At 37.9% G+C, this 26826-nt stretch overlaps 1 protein-coding gene across 1 annotated transcript in view; it reads right to left on the reverse strand.

Annotated features, from left to right (window-relative positions):
* The window catches only part of LOC120782568 (protein timeless homolog), a 495677-nt gene that overhangs the window by 2513 nt on the left and 466338 nt on the right, over nucleotides 1-26826 (reverse strand). The window contains exons 14-16 of the mRNA XM_040114906.1: nucleotides 9971-10112; nucleotides 3657-3862; nucleotides 3177-3262 (exon numbers count right to left, since the gene is read on the reverse strand). Coding sequence (XP_039970840.1) covers nucleotides 3177-3262; nucleotides 3657-3862; nucleotides 9971-10112 — 434 coding nt within the window. The remainder of the gene's footprint in view (nucleotides 1-3176; nucleotides 3263-3656; nucleotides 3863-9970; nucleotides 10113-26826) is intronic.

The raw sequence follows: 26826 nt of genomic DNA on the forward strand, positions 1-26826 counted from the left end.
CGAATTAGAAAAAGTGACGAAGTGATGAAGCATTTTTCGGCTTGTGGTCAAGTAGTTATTGTTGTTGGGCCTCCACCAACTATATGCAACTATGTAAGTAGTTGCTGTTGTTAACGCTTGTTGGCGCATTTGTTGAAAGTGTCGTCTACTTTGGCATTCGCTAGTTGTTGAGGTTGCGGTTTCGGTTTCGGCTTCGGTTTTTTTGCGCGTCACTGGCGACGGCTGCCAACCAGTAAGATTGATAAGGAAGGTGTTTATGCGCTCAAATCTAAGTGTGTATGTATGCCGTTATTCCTCTGTGTATGGAGATTTGAAGTTCTAAAATTTGTGCGGGTGAGTTCAGTTGCTAATCGCCTGACTAAGTGGCTGTGGCATTGACTGCCGATAAATTTTACCAAGCTGTGTATATAGTATATGGAATATCTTTGCGGAAAATATAATTCATGATTCCGTTAATTGTGGTGAATTTAAAATGTTGATATTTTCGAAAATCAGAATGAGTTATACATATATGGTTTGTTAGTTAAGCAGTAGAATACTTCAGTAAAATAAAGGAACAGAAATTATTGCAGACGCTCTGTCCAAAACTACTTTAGATCTAAATTATGGAATAGAATAGTTACAAAAGCCCTCGAATAGGAACTTCTTACGGTAGTGGTAAGCTTGGGCTGCCAAAGAGAAGCCTGGACTTACTCACCTGTAAAACTTCATCGGATCTATTAGTCCGTTAAAAGATCAATAAAAGAGTCTGAAACCAACCAAGATCTGAAAAAGTCAGATCGGTCACTTGGAAAACTTCATTGGATCCATTAATCCGTTAAAAGATCTATAGATGACTCGGAAACAAACCAAGGTCTGAAACGGGCAGATCGATCGTAGAAGATACTGCGATGATTCTTATAGTTATGGATGATTGGTGATTTCTAAATGACGATTCCATCTAGTTTTGATACAGTACTTCTCGAACAGCCCTAGTACTTTCAAAGAGTGGCGCCTGCTTTAGAAATTTTCTCCTCTGAAGTATGAATATTAGCGTGTAAATGTGTTATTAAAAAAACACAGTCAGTCGCAGCGGAATCGCCGGAAATTGCAAACCGAGGAGCTTGCTACGGAGACTGCCTTTACCCCAATTTCAGATGATTGGAAGCGAGTCTGTATCCGTTGTCCTCGTGGGTTCCAGCGCTGAACCTATATACCTCTAGTGAGCACGGGAAGCGCAGGTTAACAACCAAAAACTGTGCAGCAGAGAACTTGTCCTGTGTCAGAGTGAACCGTAAAAGGTTTTCCGAACCATGTAATGCTAATCTGGTTGCAATTGTAGGTATGCAGATTGGACCCTATCTAATGGGTTCACATGCGGTGCTAGTAAAGAATGGATTTCTAGATGACCAGCTCTGGCCAATAGAAGAAGAATTGTCAAGACGACAGATTCAGAAAGAAGCTTTGGAAGCTTAATTTGAAGATTTTTATTTTTTTTTACTTTATAGTAAAGTTCTGGGATAGAGTGAGTACTACTTCTTCCTGTCTACATATGATAATTGATGTTACTGAAAAATTTCGCCCCTAGCGAAGCTTGTGAAAATCGACGATTCCAGTTTTAGGGTTTCTATGAGTGTGGCTATATAAATTGACCTCCAAAATGGCAACAAGTTAAACCATCTGGTTAATATTGGATCTAAATTGGGTCAATCTACAATTAACACTTCAATTTGATATAAAAATAGTGGGTTTTTAGGGCCCAATTATTATACTATTAAGTATTGAAGATATTTGTGTTAGTAGAAATAAAGCAATTTGGAAGCACCCTGTATCTTTAAAAACGTATACTATTTTTTAGAGAGATAACTGTCAAATCAGCTGTCAAAGTAAAGACATGTTTTTGTTACAAATCTTCAGTATACTTTGGAAAATTAATATGTAAACACTTATGTATATTTATATATACAGGCAGCCAAGCGACTTTAAAATCCTTAAAGTTTCATCAAATAGCGAAAGAATACCATGATCTCTCAGTGGATCGAATATCCCATTTGGAGATAAAGATAATTTAAAAGTGCTCCAGAATATAGTGATAATCTTGATAGCTGTAAAACAGATGAACTAGCCAGAGGCACCATCCTACAATTAGACTTTGATAAAGAGGGATTATATAAGCCTATTGCTACTTTTAGATTTTTAATCGACAAAAATGTTATAAATATAGTTGAGTGGCGGTGGAGTCAATCTCTAACTAGCTTGCTCCAATGCAGGATCTATCTCTATTAATTGCCTAATTGTTAATAACTACAAGCCATAGTAATATTTATAAAATATTTAAAACATTTATAATATATTTATTACTTTAATAATCAAAAGTCACTTCAGCAACCAGCTAATTTATTACGTTGAGTGTCAAGCTACAACCGTATAAGCGGTGTCTACGCCAGCAAAGAAGAAGAAGAACAGTGTCAAGTGAGTGCTGAAGCCAAAGCGATTGCATTATCAAAAAGTGCTATAAAAAATGTATAGAAATCTCACTCCACCGGCGTAATCAATTTGAATAAACAATAAATCAACCACTGCTTCCGCCTGCTCAATTCACAAATATTTATTTCTCCAACATCAACCCCATTAATTTCGACATTTGTGACAGTTTAATAAAAACAAATATTAGTTTGTCATTTCAGCGCTGGTGTCGTCACTTGCCTGCCTGCTGCCCACTGCGCAATGCGCCAAACCCACAAAACGCATACCTATGCACAAACATACACACACATACACACACAGGCATGCAGACAACTAAAATGCCGTCTCAATTTCAATGAATTGCTAAAACTGTCTCAATGTGACACAAATGATGTGCGCAATTATGCGCGACGGACACAAAGGCCTTGCGCCCCGCACCACCAGCGCCGCGCAACGGCACACAGTCGAATGGCGGAATAAGTGAAGGAATAATGTTGACATTTGTGTGACAGTAGGTGGGGCGCGGTGACGTTTGACGGCAATCAATTCAAAGGACTCTATGATGGATGCAATTACAAATTTGTGATTTTAAGCAGAGCGCATGAATGATTATGGGCTGGCAGTTTGAGGTTAGGCGCGCCAGGCTGAGCTGATATTTATGGCGGCACAGTTATATTTTATATATGTACAACAACTATACTAACTATAGGAAGTAGGTGGCGACAACTTACCCTTATCAGTTTCAGGATTACGCTGATTCTCCTCAAAGAGCATACGCAATTGGTCCTCCTGTTCTTCGGTCCAGACGCCTTTAGCGCTATTGAGCATAGAAAACAAGAGAAAAGTCAGCAAGTTGGAATAGCACAACAAAGGTCTATATGTATTTGCAATACAAAGCAGAAACAATCATTTATCATTCCATCTGCAGCAGACGGCGAGCAGGCAGGCTAGCTGACGGACAGACTGGCAGTCAAGTGATACATGAATAGCACAACTGCCGCTGTCACATGAGCAGCCGTTGGCCTGCCGCGGCTTACAAGCAGCCAGCAATAATGCTGTCTGTTTCTTTCAGAAACGTATTAGATGGGAATTTATTAAATAATGAACGCGGTTAAATGAAAAATGCTCGAGGGAGCTCACCGAAAGGATCGCACCAGCAGACCCCTGCTGCCGTCAAAGCTGCTTTAGTAATTGTTGGCGCTCATACTTACGGCTCATATGCATCCAAATAGCCGCCTTCCAACTCGTTCGCCTCCTTGATGTTCTTCCAGAATAATAACTCAGCGTAGATTTTCGGATTTTTGGGCGCCACCTCGACAAATTTACGCACCACATAGATGCCGAGACGGCGCAACTCCTCGTGATGAGCATCACGTTCGACGTTGAAGACCTGCTGAAAGATGCGAAGCAGTTTCGCCTGCAAACAAATAATAATAATAATGAATGGAGTAAGGTTAGGCATTTGGTGCGAGAGTGTGTTGAGTAAAGTAGAAAAATAACAAAGTGTTGAGGCGGATATGATGATGACTTGTTTGAAAATGGCTTGAAAGTGCGGTTAACCCAAAGGCGGCGTGAGGCGGATAAGGCTCTTCGCCAATATTAGACAAAGTGCCAGCTGCTGGCTGTACGTGCAATTTATTTTATAATTGCACATATACGCGCGCAAGTACCGTTACATATACATACCAATAAATACATGTAAATAAACGCTTAAGCACACACGCTTTGTTGGGTGTTTATGAGTGTTGAAACGTTTGCATATACAAAATCATTAGCGGTTGCAATGCGCACAACTGAGACCAAACCGCGCGTCTGCCAGTGTCAGTCAGACAGTCAGTTAGTCGCCCAGACGCCACAGTCAAAGCAATTCAATTATCCTGCTGCATTTGCTGGCGAGTGTTTGTGTCTGGTGTCATTGCATGCGCCGCCGCGGTGAGAGTTGACAGCGTGACTCGACAGTGGGTTAAGATGCTATTAATATTGGAGAATATTTTCATTACTAATAATTTAGAAATCTTAACGGCTTTTTAGTAATTCCGTGATAATTCAGCAAAACGTATACTTCTTTATTGGCGTAGACACCGCTTAAGTGGTAAGCTGAGTTTAAAAAAGCACACCAGTCGTTCTTCTTTTCGCTCTTTGGCGCCACTTGGAGATTCCAAGTGTAGCGAGGACCTTCTCCAATTGGTCTTTCCAACGGAGTGGAGGTCTTCCTCTGCCTCTGCTTCACCCGGCGGGTACTGCCTCGAATACTCTCAGAGCTGGATTGTTTTCTTTCATTCGAACGACATGACCTAGCCAGCGTAGCCGCTGTCTCCTAATTCGCTGAACTATGTCAATTTCGTCGTATATCTATTACAGCTAACCAATTCGTCGACTGTTGTAGTCGTCGTTACCAATCCGCAGCGGACCACAAATCTTCCGCAGAACCTTTCTCTCGAAAACTTGTAACGCCGACTCATCAGCCGTTGTTATCGTCCATGCCTCTGACCTGTATTGTAGGACTGGGATGATGAGTGACTTGTTTATTGAGCGACGTTAAGTGACGTTTCATATAACTGGAGATTGGATGAAAATCGCTGATCCATTGCTTATAATATCATAAAGTCGCTATAGACCCTTTAGGCTCTAAAGAAAGCTAGAAATCTAAAAGTGAATGAACGGAAGCGGTCGATATTTACTTAGGCTGTTTAGGAAAAATTAAAATTTTGGTGCAATTTCGAACCCTCGATTTTTTTTAAGTTTAAAAAAAAGAAGTTTTTCTACAAATGAGCCCCGTAACCATTTTGTTCTTCTAACACCTTGTCAATACTATGATCTTACGACCGATAGGACAGTCTACGCCTCCTACTTCGAGTTCAACGGAACTCTTTCGATTGTGTTTTGACCTCTTGACGCAGATCCATATTTCGTCAAAGGTCGTTGTTGCCTTATTGTCCGTATTAAGCTAACGCAGCTTTCATCTCTCCAGAAAGCCGAGTCCAATATTTCATACAGGATTTACACTATTTTTGAGTTGTCTTCTGTCTTAGTTATGTTGTCAACTTCAACTAGAGGTCTGCCAATAAGAGATCGTGCACTTTTTTCACCTTATCTTCGGTGTAGCCATTATCCGGCATCTGGGCCTGGATCATCGATAACTGACGCACGACAACCTTGAAACTCGTTAAACTAATTTTTAGTAGTTGCCGTCGAGGGGGAACAGTCATTAAATGCAGCATTCAAGCGCTCTTGGACTTCACAAAAAGAGTTGTTTCAGCGATTGGCATTATTCTTTTACTATTTCCTTAAAATTATTTGACATTTTGGCTTCCACAAGCGGTTAAAATCAAACTATTAAACCGATTCGGCTGAAGTTTTATATTAGTCAGATGTCTATACCACCCGATAGTAAACTTTTCTTGCGATAGTGGTGCCAACGAGCGTTAAGGCTAAACAACTATCGGATCTTTGTTGTATAAATTAGTGTAATATTATCCATACTCACAATATATCAGTGAGTTATTTCATTAAATTTTGGTGTTTCGAAACCACTGTATTCTGATGTAGAACAGTTCGAATTTGGCATGGTCTTAAGGTGTGCCTGTGTTTTCGGCAGATATTCAAACTCCTTTGGGATGTAAGTATAACTAAAGTCTACTGCCCGAAACACAATGAGCTTGTAGCACACACAGTGGTGTTATAGCACCTTAGGCTGAAAACGTATACATAAATTGCACTAACGCAGAATGCCAAAGCTTTTTGTACAAGTGTTTGCATAGACTTTTTTTTCAAAATAAAAAAAAATTAGAAAATATTTTCGAATATTAATTTTACTTATTTTACTTGCGTGGCTTTTTTCTTGAAAAACTAAAATTATTTTCATTTTACGAAAAACACTGCAGTTAATGTGAGAATCCGGCTAAATTTCTGTGCTGCAATAAATCACATACCAAACTGCCGAAAAAATATAGCATTAATTTGTAGCAAAAATAATTCCTTCAGTTCTTGGCAAATTTTTAATTCAATTCATAATATTTTAACAGCAAAAAGCCGCTTGAGCGCGCATATCTTGATTTATGGGCCGCTAAGAAGGAATCCTGTGCGCGCTCTTTATTACAGCCTTTGTTGCAAAGCAAATTACTGCAAAATAAATTATGATTACTCATATTTTCAGCTTTTATTTTACTTGTTTTTTATATAAGCAGCGTTAGGCAGTCTCAAATGAGGATGGAAGAGGAGAGCGCAAAAAATATATCAAATTACTAAGAAGAGTGTAGTGAAAAAAAATTGCGAAAGAAAAAATGTAAAAAAATGCGAAAGAAAAATTGGCAAATAAAAAATAAAATTTGCGCCAGAAATTATCGCAAAAAAATACTTTTAATTCCGCTGCTTATGGCACCTACGAATTTATAGAATTTATTTAGTCTGCATTACAGTTAAACTGCCTGCGCCATAACGCCACAACGCCGTCTACCGCTGTCATTACACCGCTGCCAACAAAAGCCTTGCAGCCGGATCAGCCGTGCGCTTTCCCTACGAAGTTCAAGTTCATTTAATTTGCAAAAAACACACACAAAAGAAACGAAAAAAGAGTGAGTAAAGCGCGCTCTACGGTGAAGAGCGAAAGGACGGCAAGGAGCAACAGGAAGTTGTAACTTTTTCAACACACATAAACACGGCGGCGCACAGCTGCACCTCCGGCGATGCCACGCAAATAGAAAAAGTAGAAAACAAACAGCCAGAGTCAGGCAGTTGGTGCCGCCGCAGGCATAGAAATACATACAAAGGTGGAAAGGCAGCAGGAAGGCTGAAGCCGGCGGATGTTATCGTGTCAGGCCAGACTGAACTAAGCCCGCCTAGGCGGCAAATGCGGCGAACTCACGTGCGCTGTTGCGCTTGTGGCGGCCATTGTGGCTTGAATTGATGCTGGCAATGCCACACCGCGCACAAGCAAACAAATTTATATCGTACACACACTCATGCACAGCGGCGCGTATATTTTTAAGTAGCTATTTCTATTTACACCCATTGGCGGCTGGATGCTGTGCACTTTGCCGGAATATTTTGCCAGTGACTTTGATTTATGTTTGCTTTGCGTGCGAGAATACGGCGGAAATTCGCCAAGCACACAACAAAATCAACAGCAAACACGAGACCAAACCGGCAAGCACTCCTTGCAGCCGGGTGCACGCTCGCATGTATGTATATGTAAGTGTGTGTTTGTCGTGTAAATAGAGAAAATTTGAAATTGAAATTAAAATTTTACCTATGTACATGTCTAAATTACACTGGAAATTAAAAGGCGGCAGCAAGTGTGGCGGGACGTTAACGTGGACCAACATTGCACTGTTGGCGCTCCGTCTACAAATTTAATCCGAAATTCACAATTAAACTCAAAGTTGCATTTTGTCTGCAAAGTTCTTCAGCCTTTTGGATCACCTGCTGCTGTTGTGCCATAGTCGGCCGAGCGCTTGACTGTATGCGTTTTGGGGTATAATTTCGTGTTTGCACGCTCCAAAAAGTATGCAACATATTCATCTAACTACGACTTGTTCGGTCGGAGAGTAAACAAAAACTTTGGTTTTCTAAAATCCGCAGGTTTACAATTTAATTTCCAACGATTTGCGCACGAAATTAAATTAAGCAGGAAAATGTCAGAAAACAAAAATAAAATAAATTAAGGGCTACTGAGGAAAACCAGTGGAAAAGGCATTCAAATTTGACTTTAAGCCGCAATGTTTTGAGTCAAAGAGACAAACTCCAAAAGTGTGAAGCAATACTTCTTATCTTACTTAAGAATTCAAGCATTGTCAGCTAAACCAAGTCTCAACATGAGGATGAAACTTAACCTTGGAAAGTATAATCATAAAAAACTGGATAATAGTTCTTAACTCAAGACCTATATATTAGAACATCAAATCCAACTGTCATTCAATATACAAGGTCTGTCGCAAAAGAAACAGGAAACAAAAAATTAATATTTTTCAAAAGTTATATTTTTTATTCAAAGTAGTTTCCTTGTGCAGCATTTAGCCCGGTCAATTAGCATTTCAAATGAGTGTTTATATCGGTCGTCGCCTTTTGGATAGCTGAAATGTCCTGAAACCAGTGTCCTATCATGGGCAAATGAAGTTTTCTAAATAGGTAAAAACCACAGGCTGTCAGAATTGTTAATGGTTAGACGCGGCGCATTATCGTGAAACAGGCGCCAGGACCCCGCCTCACGGTATTGTGGTCGAGCACGACGAATGCGTGACAAAAGACGCTTCATAACACCAAGGTAAAACACAGCATTAATCGTTTGGCCAGGTGGGACGAACTCTCGGTGTACAATCCCCTCGGAATCAGCATTGTCTTTATTTTCGACTTCTGAAGACGACCGAATTCTGATCGTCACAGAGGTCCTCACGACCTTCTTGGAATCGCTTAAAGCACTCATGCGCATTACTACGGAATAGGCACTGATCACCATAAACTTTTTTCATCATTTGAAATGTTTCAGTAAACGTTTTCCCAAGTTTAAAACAAAATTTAAAATTTGCTCTTTGTCGAAGCTCACTTTCGCACCGATAACACAAACATATTGACACGAAAGCCACATGTACTTTAGTGGGACTAGCATAGACTCAACATTGCATTAACATTTGACTGTAAAAAAACCGAAGACGGACAGGTCTTCATCACAGAAATGTGAGCTCTCACACAATGCCTGAAACACTCAGAACATCGATTTGATCAATCATCGATCAACCTCCGTGTAGTCCTGTCTTGGTATCGAATCATTCTTCTTCCCTTCGTAAAAAATGAACTAAGCGGTCAACTTTTTTCGCACCTGAAGAAGTGCGTTCATGCATGCATGTTCATGCATGTTTTGCAGGTACCTCAAACAGAGTGGCAAAAGTGCTTCGCAAATTGGTTCAAACACTTGCAAAAGTACAGAAATATTTATGAAGATATTTTGAAAAATAATGAAGCGATTTTTGTGTATTAAAATTTGTTTTCGAATCCCGAAACATAAAAGGCAACCTACGTGTTGCCCCTCAGAGGTGCATATTTACAGCAATATAGTGTAATTAGATCTGATAACGTAACCGACCAATAGTTCATTTAAGATTATTCGGATTGATATTCTTTTATGAAGGTCCTTATCTTGATGTTGATCGACGTTTGTAACACTCAGAAGGAAACGTCGGCGATCCTATAAAATATTTAATTTGTAGTACGATGAACTGAATATGTTTTACTATGTCTGTTTGTCTGTAAATATACGATCTAGTCACTCAGTTTATGAGATAGCGACCTGAAATTTTGCACCTGTCCTTTTCTCACCAAAAAACTGCTCATTTGTCGCAACGGACGATACTGGACCACTGTAGCATATAGCTACTATGCTCGATTCGCAACTCGTCAATTCTTGGAGAAACGCCGCCAATGATTTAACAAAAAATATTTATAAAGGGTGTGAAAAAGAATACCGTAAACATTTCAAATATATAGCTGAACATTCAAAACATCGTATATTATTATATATAGTAATACTTACATGATACAACATGGCCGGACAGGAGCAGGCAACGGCGATGCGATGCAATATGGTCACAGCTGCCTTCAATGATTTCGTCGGTATATGATTCCAATCGGTAAGGACCAGCGTACACGCGCGTACGATTTTCGGATTTAGCAATCTGTGCAAACACAATAACAAACAATGAAATCAGTAACAAAGAAAAGGTTTGCAGTTGGGCTGGTAATTGGGAATATTGAGTGAGGAAAATGTTGATTGAGCAAAGCAATACAGCGGATACACCTCAAAATCGAACGGAAAGAGCATTAAATATTAATTTCAAATTAATTAAATAAATACAAGTATACGTAAATACATGTGCGGCTGTGTGTGTGTGTGTATTTGTGGCGCTGTATGTGTAAGCAGGTATCTATATTTAATTGAAAACGCTTAGGTTTAATGTTTCATGGGTATGCATTTGGCATGTTTTAATTTAGGCAATTAAGCTTTGGCTCTTAAAGCATCGACTCACCCTTCTCCACTCACCGAACCGTTTGATGTTGATTCAATTAAAATTTCGTAATGGTGAAAGAAATGTGGGCGGTACCTGATTTCGAGCGTCGCATTAAAAGCTACAGCGCAGACCACTCGGTGGTATTCAAAATTAATTGTTTTGGGTTTTGCAAAATGTTGCCACATCAACACACACACGGACGCATCGAACATTAGTTGATTGCCTTTTTATTTAAAGTGTTTAAAGTCCTTTGTAGGTGCAAAAGCTATGCTTGATTGAGCAGAAATTGAGTGTCGAACAAAATGTATGCGAATATATTCATAATGAAATTCATTGATGTGTGATAAACTGGGCGGCCAATAAATAGACTAGCAGCTCTGGACTACTGTGACACTTCTACGATTTGGCAATTTAAGATTTCCAACAGGGAAAACTACTTTTGTTACAAGTAAGTGCAATGTTGCATACATTTACTTACATATAGAGAGCGAGTCTCAGTCTCAAGGGACCAAGCATGTAATCTCTTTTGATATTACAAACAATCGAAATGAATTCAAACATGAGTGCGTCAAATCTCATGCAGAATTGATTAAAAATTTCAAAATTTCCATACAAAACATTTTGTCAGTGGCCACAAGCTACCAACTACAGCCGATAGGCTCTGGCTGGCCCCGTAGCTGCCGCCAGTGTTCTAGTTAACAAGAATTGAAATAGAAAACCTTTTACTTACAATGTAAATTACCAAATGCTGTTAACTTGAGCTGCTGCAGACTGTGAAAATGCAGGCAATGAATTACAGACAAACACACATGTATGGTATATGTATATACACACACACATACATATATAAATATAGTATATTTAGTTTTCATTTTGTTTCAAAAGCGATTACACTTTGTTGCTGTCAGCTATGGAGCAACAACTACTGCTGATGAGAAGTAGTGCGGCAAGAGAGCAATGGCAATGAATAGTAGCACAAATAATCGACAAAAGATTTGGCAAGAGCGAAGTACGAGTAGCTGGGCATCCATGATGGACAGTAAAAATAAATTAAATTTTACATAGAACAGTGAACAATACTCGTATAAAATGAATGGCAATGGAGGCTATGAAGCCTGCGATGTTGATTGTGAAAATGGAGGCTGGCAAGCGAAAACTAGCTCTTCAAAATAAGGACACATACATACATATATACCTACTCGAAAACGAATCTCTAAAATATTTTTAACCGATAAATTATATAATTCTATTTTCTATTTCCTCATGATCAATAAGCGTCGAGGGTCACAGCGTTTGACAGTATCAAAATTTTAAAGATTCAGCATCTCAGCAACTAACTAAAACTCGTCTTAAATTATATGGTGTTTATAGTAAAACTCCAAATAAGTTGAAGAAGAATTTTTTTCAGACGAACCTTTGTTTATTATTAAGCAAACCAGGGTATGCAAACCAATTTTCTAAATGGGAAATGCGAGCTACTTGAAGCAGTTAAAAGAAAGGCTGTTCCAGCACTTATTTTGAATGTGAAATTTTTTGGAAAAGTTAAAGAGGCAAACCAAATTTTTTATGTAATATTTTTTGCGTTTAAAATTTTTCAAATAATTTGTACCGAGATTATAGTCATGCAAAATTTTGTCAAGTTAGACGTCAAAAAACAAGTCTTACATGCAAGCAGTTGATTTTGATCGATCGTGCTCGAATTTTAGATTGATGTTCTAAAAATAAAATCCATGAATTGTTCTTCACCAATTCTGCCCGTTTCGACGGATATTCTCACGCAAACGCCTGAATGATTGGCCTGATTGACTGACCGTTTGTACCTCTGGAAAAATTTCATAATGCAGCAAAACTTTGATTTTAGAGCGGCTTTGACGTGGTTTTTTGGGTTTCGGCTCGTTTTTCTCCGCCAATCCGATGATTGTTAACTTGTTTGCATGTCAAACTCATAAACCCATGTCTCGTCGGCTTTATAATGTTCTCAATGCATTTGGGATCGGAATTTGCACGATCAAGCATGTCCAAAGAGACCTGTTAACCGTACTCTTTTTGAAAAAATGCAGCTTTATCACGTTTCATACCCGAAAAATCTACCAAAAATCATTCGAACGGACTCGTGAGAGATGTAGAGCTCTCTTGCCATCTCTCTAACACTTGCCTAACGTTTTTCAAGCATGATTTTCTTGAAGTCCAGAACGAGGCATGTCGTCAATGATCTCTCAACCGTCTTGGAAGGCCTTGTACCACTCGTAGGCTTACGTTCTTAATAAAACTTTATCTTGAAAGCTTTTGAGGTCTCGAAAAGTGATATAACGTATTCTATCTACAAGATATATACTATATCCGAATACTGCTAGAGTATATAAGTAACTAAATAGAAACAAAAAGTACATACAAATATGAAAATGTACGAGTTACAAATAAAAATTGTAAAATATATAACAACTAACACAATTAAGAGCTCATACTTGGAGAGATTTTCGTAGAACTGTTCAAGAACCTATTTTTCAGAGTACCAAGCGCAAAAACTACTGGGTTTTCTTGAACCGTACGTTAATATACGTATATGTACCGAACTACCAACAACTAAAACTAAAAGCTGTCAATGCTCGTGGGCAATAAAACATGACAATACAGCAATGTCTTAAATTGTAAATATGTACATACATATATGCAATCGATGCTGGTGTCATGGGAGAAGCAAAAACACTTTCTGGTTTGCATGACCGATTAACAGGCTCAGCTGCTTGCTCCGTGTTTGCTAAAAACAATTTAAGAACATTCTGTAAGCTTTGACACATATTTATTGACATCAATAGGATATTTTATAATATTTCATTTGTTTATTTGTGAATACTCTGGCAACTAACAATAAATATGGCAACGGACATTGGTTGTTATTTTATGCCTGTGAATCAGTATTTGGTTTTGTGCTAGTAGAATTGAAATTTCGAAAGCAAGTAAACAATTTATTGGTTTCATGGATGAAGTTGGTGAGTAGAAAAACTTGGTTTGATTAACCAACTTTTGCAGTTTTCATATTTATCAAACAATTTACAAAAAAAAACAATCATAAGTCTTTATTTCCTTTATTTTCATAAATAATCTACCACACAAATACAAACCACATGAACAAATTGCTTGCTTTCAATCGGCACCAAGAGAGTGGCCTATGCCACAGCTATTGCCCATTTAATACTTGTAAACCAAACTATATTTCACATTCATTTCGATCGATTTAGTTAAGCCAAAAGTTTTTAAAAAATTCTTAAAAAATCAATATTCCTATTGTTTAAAACACTCTTTCCTCGAACGTGAAAACTTGTAAAGCACAAAAGCGTTTAAGCTCCTAACTAACTAGTGAGTAAATAATAACATTAAGTCTGTTGATACAAAACCGTTTGGGAATACAAAATAATTGAGGTAAGCACATCCGAAATACCCAATTTAGCTACGCTCCTTGTTTAAGCAGAAGTAGGCACCTTCTTAGTCTTAGTTCCACCACAAGCTTTACGACTGCTTTGCCCTTTGCATGCAGTCCTTTGTTTGCTGAGTTCAAGTCCTGCAAAACTTGGGCGGTAAACTGTTTTAATCGGCTTAAAAATGATTGTGAATGCGAAATTCTTTTCTTTTTCAATTTAAGTCTTATTTATTGCCAACTAAGTCGAAGGCAATTCTGCCGCAAGTGTGCATAGCTCAACTAGCTTTACTTTGAATTGTGTTTTTCAATACAAAAACAAATATTTTAAGCAAACAAAATATTAATTAAAATAAATTTGGGTGTTAGAACAGCAAAATATTTACTATGAAAGGAAATATTTACTGTTGTACTATATGAATTTTTCTTACAACTATTATGAATATAGGCCAAAGTGTGTGCTTTATTAACGTTATGGAATATGAAGCTCAATTGAGATTATTTTTTACCAAAACCTAAGAAATCTATTAAATTTTTTTTGGACTTTTATGAGCTACCCATTTTTTTCAAACATTTCAAAATTTTTTTTTTTAATTTCAGCAACAACAAGAACAAGTTATGAATTATATAGGGACCGAACACATTCCATAAACTTTAAATAAAAACAAGAAAAAACGTTAACTTCGGTTGCACCGAAGCTAAATACCCTTCACAGGTGCATGTCTCTTAGTAACTATATGTTCAGTTTGCATGGAAGCTATATGCTATAGTAATTCGTTCTGAACAATTTTTTTGAAGATTATATTGTTACCTTAAGCAGTAATCCATACCAAATTTCATGAAGATACCACGTCAAATGCAAAAGTTTTCCATACCAGCACTAGATTCCGATCGTTCAGTTTGTATGGCAGCTATATGCTATATGTAGTTAACCGATCTGAACAATTTCTTCGGAGATTACATTGTTGTCTTAGAAAATAATCTACACCAAATTTCAACAAAAACTTGATTTCGATCGTTCAGTTTGTATGGCAGCTATATGTTATAGTGATCCGATATCGGCAGTTCCGACAAATGAGCAGCTTCTTGAAGAGAAAATTACGTTTACAAAATTACAACACAATAACTTAAAAACTGAGGGACTAGTTCGTATATATACAGACAGACGGACGGACAGACAGACGGACATGGCTAAATCGACTCTGCTCAACGTACTGATCATTTATATATATACTTTATAGGGTCTCCGACGCTTCCTTCTGTGTGTTACAAACTTCGTGACAAACTTAATATACCCTGTTCAGGGTATAAAGAGGCATATTCATAACCAAAGCAACGCTGTCCCAAAGCTATTATATCAATGTATATTGTATCTTAAAGTACAATCAAGTGTAACAGGCTTAAAAAAATGCGATTTTTGAGAGAAATACTTCATAATTCAGACATGAATAAATAAACCCTCGTTTCAGCATTGAGGTTATCATCCCTGACGACTGAATGGCTCCCTCCTTTTCCCGGGCGAGATCGAATTTACTAAACGCCTTCTATGCACATATTAGTTCTGCGGATGAGTGACCAAACATTTATAGCAAACTTCGGGGACCAAACAAGAATAATAACAAAAATAACAATACTGCAGCAAAAACAACAACAACAAATAATACTTTCGTCGACCAAAGCCAAAGCCAAAGGCAGTCGTTTTACTTGGGATGATAGCCAAAGATCTGGATGCTGAGACCTGATGTCGAAGAGATAAAGGCATAACCCAAATAGTGGAGGCAGTCATACGAAAGTTTCCCAACCTCCCGCGGACACCGTTAAATGAAAGAGTTCAGAGACAAGGAGGGCTTAACACAATAGCGAGACATTTTTCTTATGTGGCCAAAGACGGCCATGCAAGGAAGATAGGTGGAGATCGTCGTGAGATTGTTGAATATAGTTTTAAGCTATAAATTTAATTCGATAAACTGTAGGGTCCTCACCTGAAGTTTGATCGCTTGGAAACTTTTAAAGGCTGCAGGGTCATCAAATGCATGGACCAGCCCTCCTTAGACTTCCCAAAGTTAGCGTTGCTAAGATTGGCGACACCTTTGAAAGCATCAAACTGAAGTTTATGCCCGCTAAGGACATCCCAAAGATAGTGCTCGCGTTTATTGGCCCCATCTAGAGGAGCCAGGCGAAAAACTCCTTCGGTGTATGAAGCTGCAAAACAAGTTTGTTCCCGTAATAGGCCAGTGGTAGCTTATTAAGGAGGAAAAGCTAAATAAAGTAAGCAGACTAAAGCTAGTTGTCATCTTCGAAGAGCCAATACAGATTTTAAAGAAGATTGACAACAAATGATGATATTTCAAGGAAAATGAATATTTCAAGGCGACAAAGCGGCTGATGAAGACGACAACAGCCAAGCTGCTGCAATACGTCGCCATCAAAGAATAGACGATGATCAATCACACTTTAAAATTTAAATTTTGTGTTTGTGTGACAAAAAGTCTGTGTAAAAAAAAAACTTTTCATTACCTACAAGATTGACACATAACAAAATAAGTAAATTAATTAAACTATATTTTCAATTAAAGCAGGCGATGTTTTCTTAATGTTTTATTAACGAATTTCGCTATTTCATGCTTTAATAAATAATTAATTATTAAGCTGTCAAACAAAAATTTCAGGTTGCGTATACGCCATGACTCACAACTTAATGCTTGAAAACGCTTCAACGCCAAATTTATAAGCGCATCGTCAACATTTCAGTCAGCAGCTGCCACACTGACTTCAGTGGCGTTGATCTTCTAACTCACACTTTATTATCTTTAATTAAATTTTAAATGTTTGTATACACTTACAAGTATATATTTATTACAGGCTGAGTACATGCGCTGATAATTAAATATTAAGGTGAACACAATTTACATGCATAAGCGATAAAAATGCAATTACCGCCTAAAATTTGACCAAATGGCAGGCTCTTTAAAAACTTTTTACTGCGCCTTTAATAGCCCGAGAGTGGGAGCGAGTAAGCTGTAAGGTATTTTCATATGCAAACGCATTTATTAGTTCAGGCGGTTTATTAAGGTGTGTTCAGCAACGTTAACTTTCACACAAGTGTGTTTTTATCTTTTCACTTTATAACCTTAGCGTTAACGGCCGAGGATTATCACCCCCACTTAACAGTTATTTTTATAATTTACAAAAACAGAGCTCAATATCTATCGCCATAATTCAATCAAATTATCAAGCATAACTCTTAAGAGTCGAAATTTGAGTGCCGTAAGCCACAAATCATTATTCATTATTAAAATTATTAAAGCAAAGTGGACTTTGCGTATAGCTTAGAGGGTGATCAAAGCTTTGTCCATTACTCACTTATAAATACAAATTGGATGGAAATAAGAAATTGAAATAAGAAATTTATAATGTTCATAAAATCTTGTACATTATTTGTGCAGGGAAAAAATATATAAGCTGGCGCCCACACAGTAATAAAAGGAATTTGAATTCACGATTATACTGTAAGAATTTCTTCTTCTTCTTTATTGGCGTAGACACCGCTTACGCGGTTAGAGCTGAGTTTACAACAACGCGCCATCCGTTCTTCCTTTTCACTGTTTGGCGCCAATTGCACATTTCTTGTATAGACAGGTCCGTTCCCACCTGGTCTTTCTAACAGAGTGGAGGTCTTCCTTTTCCTCTGCTTCCCCGGCGTGTACTGCGTCAAATACTCTCATAACTGAAGTCCAATCGGACGACATGACCTAGCCAGCGTAGCCGCTGTCTCTTAATTCACTGAACTATGTCGTTGTCGTCGTATATCTCGTACAATTCATCGTTCCATCGAAAGCGGCACTCGCCGTTGCAATGGCGCAAAGGACCATAAACCTTCTGCAGAACCTTTCTCTCGAAAACTCGTAACGTCGACTCATCAGATGTCGTCATCGTCCATATATCAGGACGGGAAAAATGAGTGAGTTATGGAGATTGGTATTTGTTCGTAGAGAGAGGACTTTATTTCTCAGCTGCCTACTGAGTCCGAAGTAGTATCTATTGGCAAGAGTTATTCTGGTCCATCGGTTGAAGTTTCCCCTAGGGCAATTTCGATTAGGTAAGCTTATACTGGCTGCCCATACATAATCCTTCAGGAAATTTTTAATGCTATATGGAGGTTTAGCTTAATACTATCTGAAGTTTACATTGTGTCAACGCTTTTTGCGAAGTTCAGAACAGACTTAATATCTAATTTTGAAACTTCATCCAGTCCCGTAAACTACGAAATTCTTAGACATCTAAGCCAAGTTCTAGATAAGGACGGACAGAAGCAGAAGAGGTATTTCAGCGTCACTTTCATGTCTACTTTTCTACTTTTTCTGCATGTTTCACTGTAAATAACATAGCCTCATGTGATACCAGTAAGTTGTGAACTGTGACTAGGATATCAACAGTGCTGCAACTATTTCGAAACAATGTGAGGAAAAAGTATGATCTTAGAGATCGTATATGCCATTAAGGTATTTCATCTCATCCGACTTTCAGTCTTTTCGAAAATTTCTTTGCGTATCGTTTTCAGCGACTTCTTTGAACTGCTTCGGTAGCCAGGCGAATTGTACTTTTATCAATCTCATCGGCTCATACGTGTGCCGAAATGCCTTTGTGGTCTGGAACTCAGTACATATGTACTGAACTACTGAATCCCTACTACAAAGTACGTTCTCTGATCCAATAGCATATTGCATTAATGGATGCTTGGCTATCGACGTATGCGATGTTATTTATGTCGCTTACTGCGTTATTAGCTATCTAAGCAGCTATATTGACCGTAAGATACAGCAGTACTTCAGCGGCTTGAATGGCAGCCTGAGATCTAGCTGCGTGAAATGATTACAGCAATCAGTCATTTTTAATCCAATGTTTAGATGTTGAAAGTTCCGCTGATGTGTAAAGTGCCTCTGTGCCATGCACCCTCTTTTAGTCTGTCTGGAAACCTTCTCTCTAAAATAGAGCAGTAAAGTATGTGGTTTTTCCACCAACTCTCTGCTTGTTGAAATGTGCCCGAAGGTTCTTGTGGAGAATTCACAAAACGTCGGCAATCCTGCAGCTGATTTCGTTGCTGAGATTTTCATTCTCCAATTTATCGCCAACATCTTTCTGGCTGATTTTAATTGATCAAAATTTCATCAAACTTCAAGATGTGAATCCGTATGGAACATTTTTATTAAAAAAAAATTGTTGACATCTAGCGTCATGTTTCCAACTTGATTTCATTTATATTTCGAGAGAGGTTTCCAGTCAATTTAATCGGTTAGTACATGTCTAAAATTATATACCGACAGAAAATAAGACGCATCCTGTGACAGAACATATGTATATGGTATTTTAGAGCGGCTTTATTTACAAGGAGGCAAACAAAAAGAAAACAAATAAGGAAGGGCTTCGTTCGGGTGTCACCGAACATTTTATACTCTCGCATGATAAAGTGATAATCGAAATTTCATTATCCGTCATTTACATATTTTTTTATTTTGCTGTAAAATTAATTAGATTAGTAGTTCCTGAGATATGGTTTTTGGTCCATAAGTGAGCGACGCCACGCCCATTTTCAATTTTTAAAAAAAGCCTGGGTGCAGCTTCCTTCTGCCATTTCTTCCGTAAAATTTAGTGTTTCTGACGTTTTTTGTTAGTCGGTTGACGCACTTTTAGTGATTTTCAACATAACCTTTGTATGGGAGGTGGGCCTGATTATTATCTGATTTCTTCCATTTTTGAACTCTATATGGAAATGCCTGAAAGGAAACGACTCAATAGAGTTTGGTTGACATAGCTATAGTAGTTTCCGAGATATGTACAAAAAACTTAGAAGGAGGCGGGGCCACGCCCACTTTCCAAAAAAATTACGTCCAAATATGCTTCTCCCTAATGCGATGCTTTGTTCCAAATTTCACTTTAATATCATTATTTATGGCTTAGTTATGACACTTTATAGGTTTTCGGTTTCCGCCATTTTGTGGGCGTGGCAGTGGGCCGATTTTGCCCATCTTCGAACTTATCCTTCTTATGGAGCCAAGGAATACGTGTACCAAGTTTCATCATGATATCTCAATTTTTACTCATGTTACAGCTTGCACGGACGGACGGACGGACAGACGGACTTCCGGATTTCAACTCTACTCGTCACCCTGATCACTTTGGTATATATAACCCTATATCTGACTCTTTTAGTTTTAGGACTTACAAACAACCATTATGTGAACAAAACTATAATACTCTTCTTAGCAACTTTGTTTCGAGAGTATAAAACATGTTCTACGGAATATTTCGCACAGCTTTGCCTAAAAGAATATAATAAAATACGGTTCTAAAACAGGTTTCAAGCCAGCGATTTTTAAGACGAAGTTTATCTTTTAGGGCTTATAAACTTGTATTAGTCAGTTTTGAGATATTCAAATGAAATTTAATATTTTTTATTTTCTATTTTGATGTTCTATTAATCATTTGTCGGAATCGGTCAAATCAGGCAGTTATATCATATTTCTCCCATATAACCAATTATTCAGATTTTTTATTTTCCGATATCCTGCATTTAATTAATAAAAACTCTTAGGCATAGTCTCTTAGGCAGAGTTCTTCCTGTACTGTAGAGCATTTCTCTTAATCCCGGTCTAATATGTATGTATATTCATTTAACTGAGCATTCGTTATTACTAAATATTTCTCTTTCTAATTTGAAGTAGGCAAAATCAAGTCAGCCAATATTCAATGGCACTACTGCCTGGTTGATGAGCTTTCTGCTGCTGTCTTTGTATTTGTACCGACGAAAGCACGTTTTGATTACATTTGTTGGATATTTTCTATTTGCTTTTTATTCCCAAAATGGTGTACTAGAAAAACATGGCAGCAAGAGCTGTCGGGCAGTGCAAGTTGAACGAAAAGTTTGCGCCATTCCCTTTCACCCATAATTGCCCACAATTATATGCGCTAAGTGGTTTTCATAGAAGTGCCATTTGAGCTAAACAAATAGTAATCCTTTTCGAATGCAAGTTGCTGAAAATGGCAATAAAGATTATAGCGGTTCACTGTGAGTGCGAGTGTATACCAGATTTGTATGTATTTGTTGGAGCTTTAGTGATGAAAGCGCACAAACGACAATGCCGATTGTAGAAGAATGAGTGGGCGCCACTTGAGAGCCGCAAAATGAAATTAAAAAAAATATGCTTCAATGCCACAAAACTCGAACTAGCTGAAGTTGGCTATTAAAATGCCAAAGTACAGCAAACACAAACAGGAAAAGAGTAAATACTATATAGATGTATATAAATGAAAGCAACAACACCAACAAAATGTGCCAGCAACAATTAAACCAACAATAATAACAAGCACAATTAGCGCAAAATCTATGTGAGAGCCGTCCCGACAATTGAGGTTGCATGCAACAAATGACGAGGCAGTCAAGTCAAGTGCTTCGACACAAAAGCTCGAGCTAAGCAGCTAAAGTGTGCGGAAGCAACGAACAAGTGAAATGTGACAAAAATGCCGCGCCAACTTCGGACAGCAGCAACAGTGGCGGCGGAAGGGGGCGAACGTTTGAACCGACATTTAAAATTAAATCTCCTCCAATGAAAAGTTTCAAGTCATTTTTGGCGTTAATCTCTAATTAGTTCCCTTGGGGGCAGAGCTTAGAGAAGCAAGAGGAGAAGCGGCAACAACAGCACCAACGACATCAAACGATTGCGCAACAAAACTGTTTAAATACGAAATTATATCTGCGGCGCTGACAAAGCCTTTACGCGTTGATGGCTCGCCAGAGCGAGTGGCAGGCGGCGTCCAAGTCGCCAGTTTAATCATTAAAGGCAGTTGGCGCTTTCCATTGACGGTACGCGGGCTGGCTTCTTTTTCGCTTTTTCCTTTAGACCAAAAATAATTGAATGAAGCACACCACACCTACAAAAATATATACATATACCTATTTAAGTATATTTATATAAAAACAAGAAAACAACGTTAACTTCGGCTGCACCGAAGCTAATATACCCTTCACAGATGCATTTCTTTTAGTAACTATGTGTCCAGTTTGTATGGAAGCTATATGCTATAGTAATTCGATTTGAATAATTTTTTCGGAGATTATATTATTACCTTAAGCAGTAATCCATACCAAATTTCGTGAAGATACCACGTCAAATGCAAAAGTTTTCCGTACAAGCCCTTGATTCCGATCGTTCGGTTTATATGGCAGGTATATGCTATAGTAAGCCGATCTGTACAATTTCTACGGAGATTACATTGTTGCCTTAGCAAGTTTCCCATGCAAGCATTTGAATCCGATCATTCAGTTTGTATGGCAGCTATATGTTACAGTGGTCCGATATCGGCAGTTGTTGATGTTTACAAGCTTTCAAAACGATATATTAAAAACTGAGGGACTAGTTGGTATATATACAGACAGACGGACAAAGGGACGGACAGATGGACAGACAGACGGACAGACAGACAGACGGACATGGCTAAATCGACTCAGCTCAACATACTGATCATTTATATATATACTTTATAGGGTCTCCGACGCTTCCTTCTGGGTGTTACAAACTTCGTGGCAAACTTAATATACCCTGTTTAGGGTATAAAGACGGTGCGGCGTGCTGGATAAGTTACAATACAATTATAAACGGGCATTAACAAGACGCATTGACTCTTAAATATAATAATTTCAGCAACAACAGCTGACGCTGGAGGCAAAAGTTCTGCGGTTCAGCAAAAGTTCTGCGGTTTAGCAAAGGTTGTCAAACTAAAGTCATAAATACCAAGAACGGAAAAAGAAAAAAAGTAAATTGCTTTTTATTTGAAAAATTATTAAATTACAGTTTACCAAAAATGTTTATTTTTCAATTTAATACCTTGAAATTCTATATACCATAGACTACCAACTAGCATCTGGAATTTGTACTTAAATTTCCCGGGTGAATGATATGTCAAATATATGTATTTTGTTAAGTTAGCAAGACTTAATTACTGTGCCAAATATAAGCGCGATCTATCAATCAACCAGTTCTTTACAGCAGCTTCTTAAGTCGGTACACCTCAGGCTGTACGCCTTGCGATTTTTACAATAGATAAAAATATCGAATGTTGGAAGAGGCTTACGGTGATTTAGTTTTATAAAAAACACAAGCCTGTGAGGGGTACAAAGCCTTCACAGACGGTCGAGAGCTCATTGAAGTTATGCCTGGTGTTTTGGTCGACATTCGACAACTTAAATTGAAGAAAATATTAGAACAGCGAAGGATATGGTGCTTGCTTGCATTGTCAGGCAAGTTTTAGTGAGATGGCAAGAGAGCTCGACATCGCTCGCGAGTCGTTCTTGATCGATTTGTCCCAATAAAACTGATTTTTTTAAAAAAAAGTTACCGAATTTAAAGCCAAAACAGTAATGAATACCATCGATCAACTACTGTATTCACCAGATTTGGCTGTGTGTGAGTTTTTCTGTGCTTCAAACTGAAATTCCCGTTCTGTGAAACACGTTTTCGAAGAGATAAAACAAAATTCGCTGCAGAAGCTGAGGGAAATTTCAGAAAGTGCTTATGAAAAGCGTTTCGAGGAATAGAAAAATCGTTGTCATAAGTGAATTACTTGCAGGCGACAAATTAAATTTTGATGAATAATTAAATATTTTGCATTTTTTATTTTTATTTACAATTTCCAGGTGCTTTTTTGTCTTAATTTACAGTCAGTTAATACTTTAAATGCATGTTTATCAAAACTGTGTTTTCAAAATAGGTTGTTAAGTTTTTCCGCAAAAGACTCAAATAGACTTATTGAGATTTTGTAGAGGCCTTTGAGATATAATTTACAAAGTTCCTGAACCAAATATTTTTTGTTCAGAATTTTCGAAATTTGCAACAAAATTTACTCTGCTTTTTGTAAAACCGTCCACTAAAAATAAGCTTTGCAGATTTTGTGTTTTCCTCGTCCAATATCTGATTTATTGTTTAATTATAACACGTATTTTTTTCATTTTACTTCATAAGATCCCGTAAGAAGTTCTGCTGCCTTGTTTTCGGGGGCCTGTCGGAAATGATCTTTAATATAAAAAAATATATATTAAAAATAGGGCAACTATCCCCTTAGAAGCTTTAAGGTCTTAGCAAGGAATTTTTTGAAGAAATCTAAAACCTAACTTCGCGAATTGCCTTCACTTAGTGAAGATATTTGAAGCTTCTCACTCTTGCATTTTCGACTTTTCCTCTTATTAATCTTTAAGTATACAAAACACACACACAAACATATATATATTTCTTCTTTTTTGTGTGTGAAATCAGTGACCACTATCTTTGCTGCTTTGTCACAAGCATCACTACACTCTTTTAGACGCTTTTCTTCTGTTCAAAATCTATCAAAACTCAAGAGCGGGGGGCAAACGTACGACTAATGAAAAAATATGTACGTATGTAAGGAGCGCTGTGCCGCCACCGTCACCGCCACATGCAATGCAAAGAACGAATTGACTAAGCGTAATGAAGGATATCCGCACCAATGCGCTATGGAGGATGAAGGATCCTTAATTAAAACGACGGCAAACTAGCTGGCAGAGCAGAGAGTCTTGCAGAGACAGCGCCGCAATTGTTTGCACAACTTTGCAAAATAGGAAAGCAGTTGGAAAGGCAACACAGAAAAAAAAAACAAGAAAAAAATGAATTTTAAAAGAAGATTAAAAAATAATGAAGTAAAAAAATAAATATGACTGGAAGTGGTGAGTGGGGCAGAAGGCGATTAAAAACAGAGCAGTAAATAAGTAAGCTTTAGCGCAGAATTGGTCTGTCAAGTGGAGACCAGACCAGTGAGATGCATGAGATTTCGCTGAAAATAAAGGCGAAAAAAATTAAAAATAAAATTCAAGTGAATGACATTGAGGCATGCGGCTGTAGATTAACCAGCTAGAAAGGGAAACTATTGTCTGATTGACTTTGAAAATGTTGAAAATGAGCGCCGCCAATGTTTAATTTCAGTGCGCACACTTTTCTGTAATCCTTTAACATTTCTTTGTAGTAATTTTTATACCCACAACAGTATACAGACCAACCAGAAGGAAACATCGCAGACTTTATAAATTATACATAAAAATTATCAGCATATTGAGCTGAGTTGATTTAGTTATGTCTATCGGAATGTCTGTCGGTTTGTCCATATGTCTGTATATAAGTGATTTAGTCTCCCATTCTTCAAGATATCCATCTGAAATTTTGCGAATGTTCTTTTATACCTAAGAAGATGCACATTTGTCGGAATCTGAACGATCGGAAGCAAGTGCTTGCATGGCAACTTTTTTATTTGCCCAAATATCTTCACCAAATTTAGCTCAGAATACTGCCTAAGCCAGTTGTGCAATCCCCGAAGAAATTTTTCAAATCGGATCAATCTAGCCTATAGCTGCCATACACACTTGTTTCTAAAAATCCAGCCCTTACATGGAATATTTTTTATTTGACGAGATATCTTCATGAAACTTTCCGCGAATTATTATCCAAAGCAAGGATATAATATCTGAAGAAATTGATGAAATCGGACCACTATAGCATACAGCTCATAAAATATGATCGATCAAAATGAAGCTCTTTAATTTTTTTTCTTATGAAGGGTATTATAGCTTGTGTGAAATTAACGCTTCTTCTTATTTTTTATTTATTCTTTTTTTATTTTTTAATTTTGTTTTTTTAATTTCTTTTGAAGCAAACAAATTGTAGCAACTGCGGAGTTGGAGAGCTGGCATTATTTCACAACAAGTTAATTGTTCGTGCGCGCCAAAAACAATACTTCAGCATGCCAGTAAAGCGCGCTGAAAAGAAAACGCTACAACAAATGCAAATTAAGTCCAACGAGGCGTTGGCCTTAAAGTCAAACCGAACACAAGGCCACACACACAGAGGACCGCATGTGCGCTCGCCCAAATAATTGCCACGTTTTCTGGCATTGCACAACACATCGCAATGCCGTTAAACCAGCCACACAAATACACAAAAGAAGAAGTGTATGTGTGTGTGCGCGCGTTCGTTTGCCTACAAATCAAATTAAAACCCATTTTTCTTATGTAATTAACTCATTCATTTCGTGAATGCGCACACGGCGCCTAAAAGCGCACTACCGCTGACGCCTTCCATTCACTGAACACATGCACACAGCGCCACAGATACACATGCACAGTGCTGCAGGCACACAGAGACACATCCAAACAGCTGGCGGTGGGAAAGCGTCGCCTTAAGCTCATTATGCCGTCGGCGGAAATAAAAATAAGTCCAGCGGAATTTAATTTCGTTACAGTAATTTAATTTTAGTATTTTTATTTGCCTACCAAAATAACAGTAAAACGTATATACATACATAAGGCAATGGCGTGTGGGAGAAGAAATTAAAAATACGCAGCAAATAAACTTTCACTTTTGATTTCACTGTCGAAATGCGCCATTCTAAATCCTTTTACGACCGCGCAACTTGACGCGCATGTAATTAGCTCCGGCGCGGGGCAGTACCCGCACAACAACAACAACCTAACTAAGAATAATACCTAGTGCGCGGCATTAAACTAAATGCGAGTGTCTTAAAACCGGAATTGTTCGTGCACAAAGCGACTTGGGGCGTGAAACCCTTCAGCAGTTTCGCTTTCACATTTGCCTTCTCCTTCACACATACACGCAAAGCGGCAGCGGCTAACTGTTAAATTTATTTTCCACTTATTTTGCCCAAATATGACTCCCGGCTGGCAGACAAATACAATAAATTAGTTAAGTTGAGCCTGGCCGCGGGCTGCTCGCATTCCTAAATGCTTTTACTTTACTTCTTATTGCATTTTTTACTGCTACTTAGCATTGCTGCAGGTTGTTGTTATTGTTCGTATGGTTTTTTCTTTCTTTGTTTGCCGCAAAATTGCTTTTGTCGAAATCTAACCCTTTTTCTGGCTTTGTGTTTTGGGATGCTTAAGAAGCA

This window comes from Bactrocera tryoni, chromosome 1 (genome assembly GCF_016617805.1).
Source record: "Bactrocera tryoni isolate S06 chromosome 1, CSIRO_BtryS06_freeze2, whole genome shotgun sequence".
Taxonomy (NCBI): domain Eukaryota; kingdom Metazoa; phylum Arthropoda; class Insecta; order Diptera; family Tephritidae; genus Bactrocera; species Bactrocera tryoni.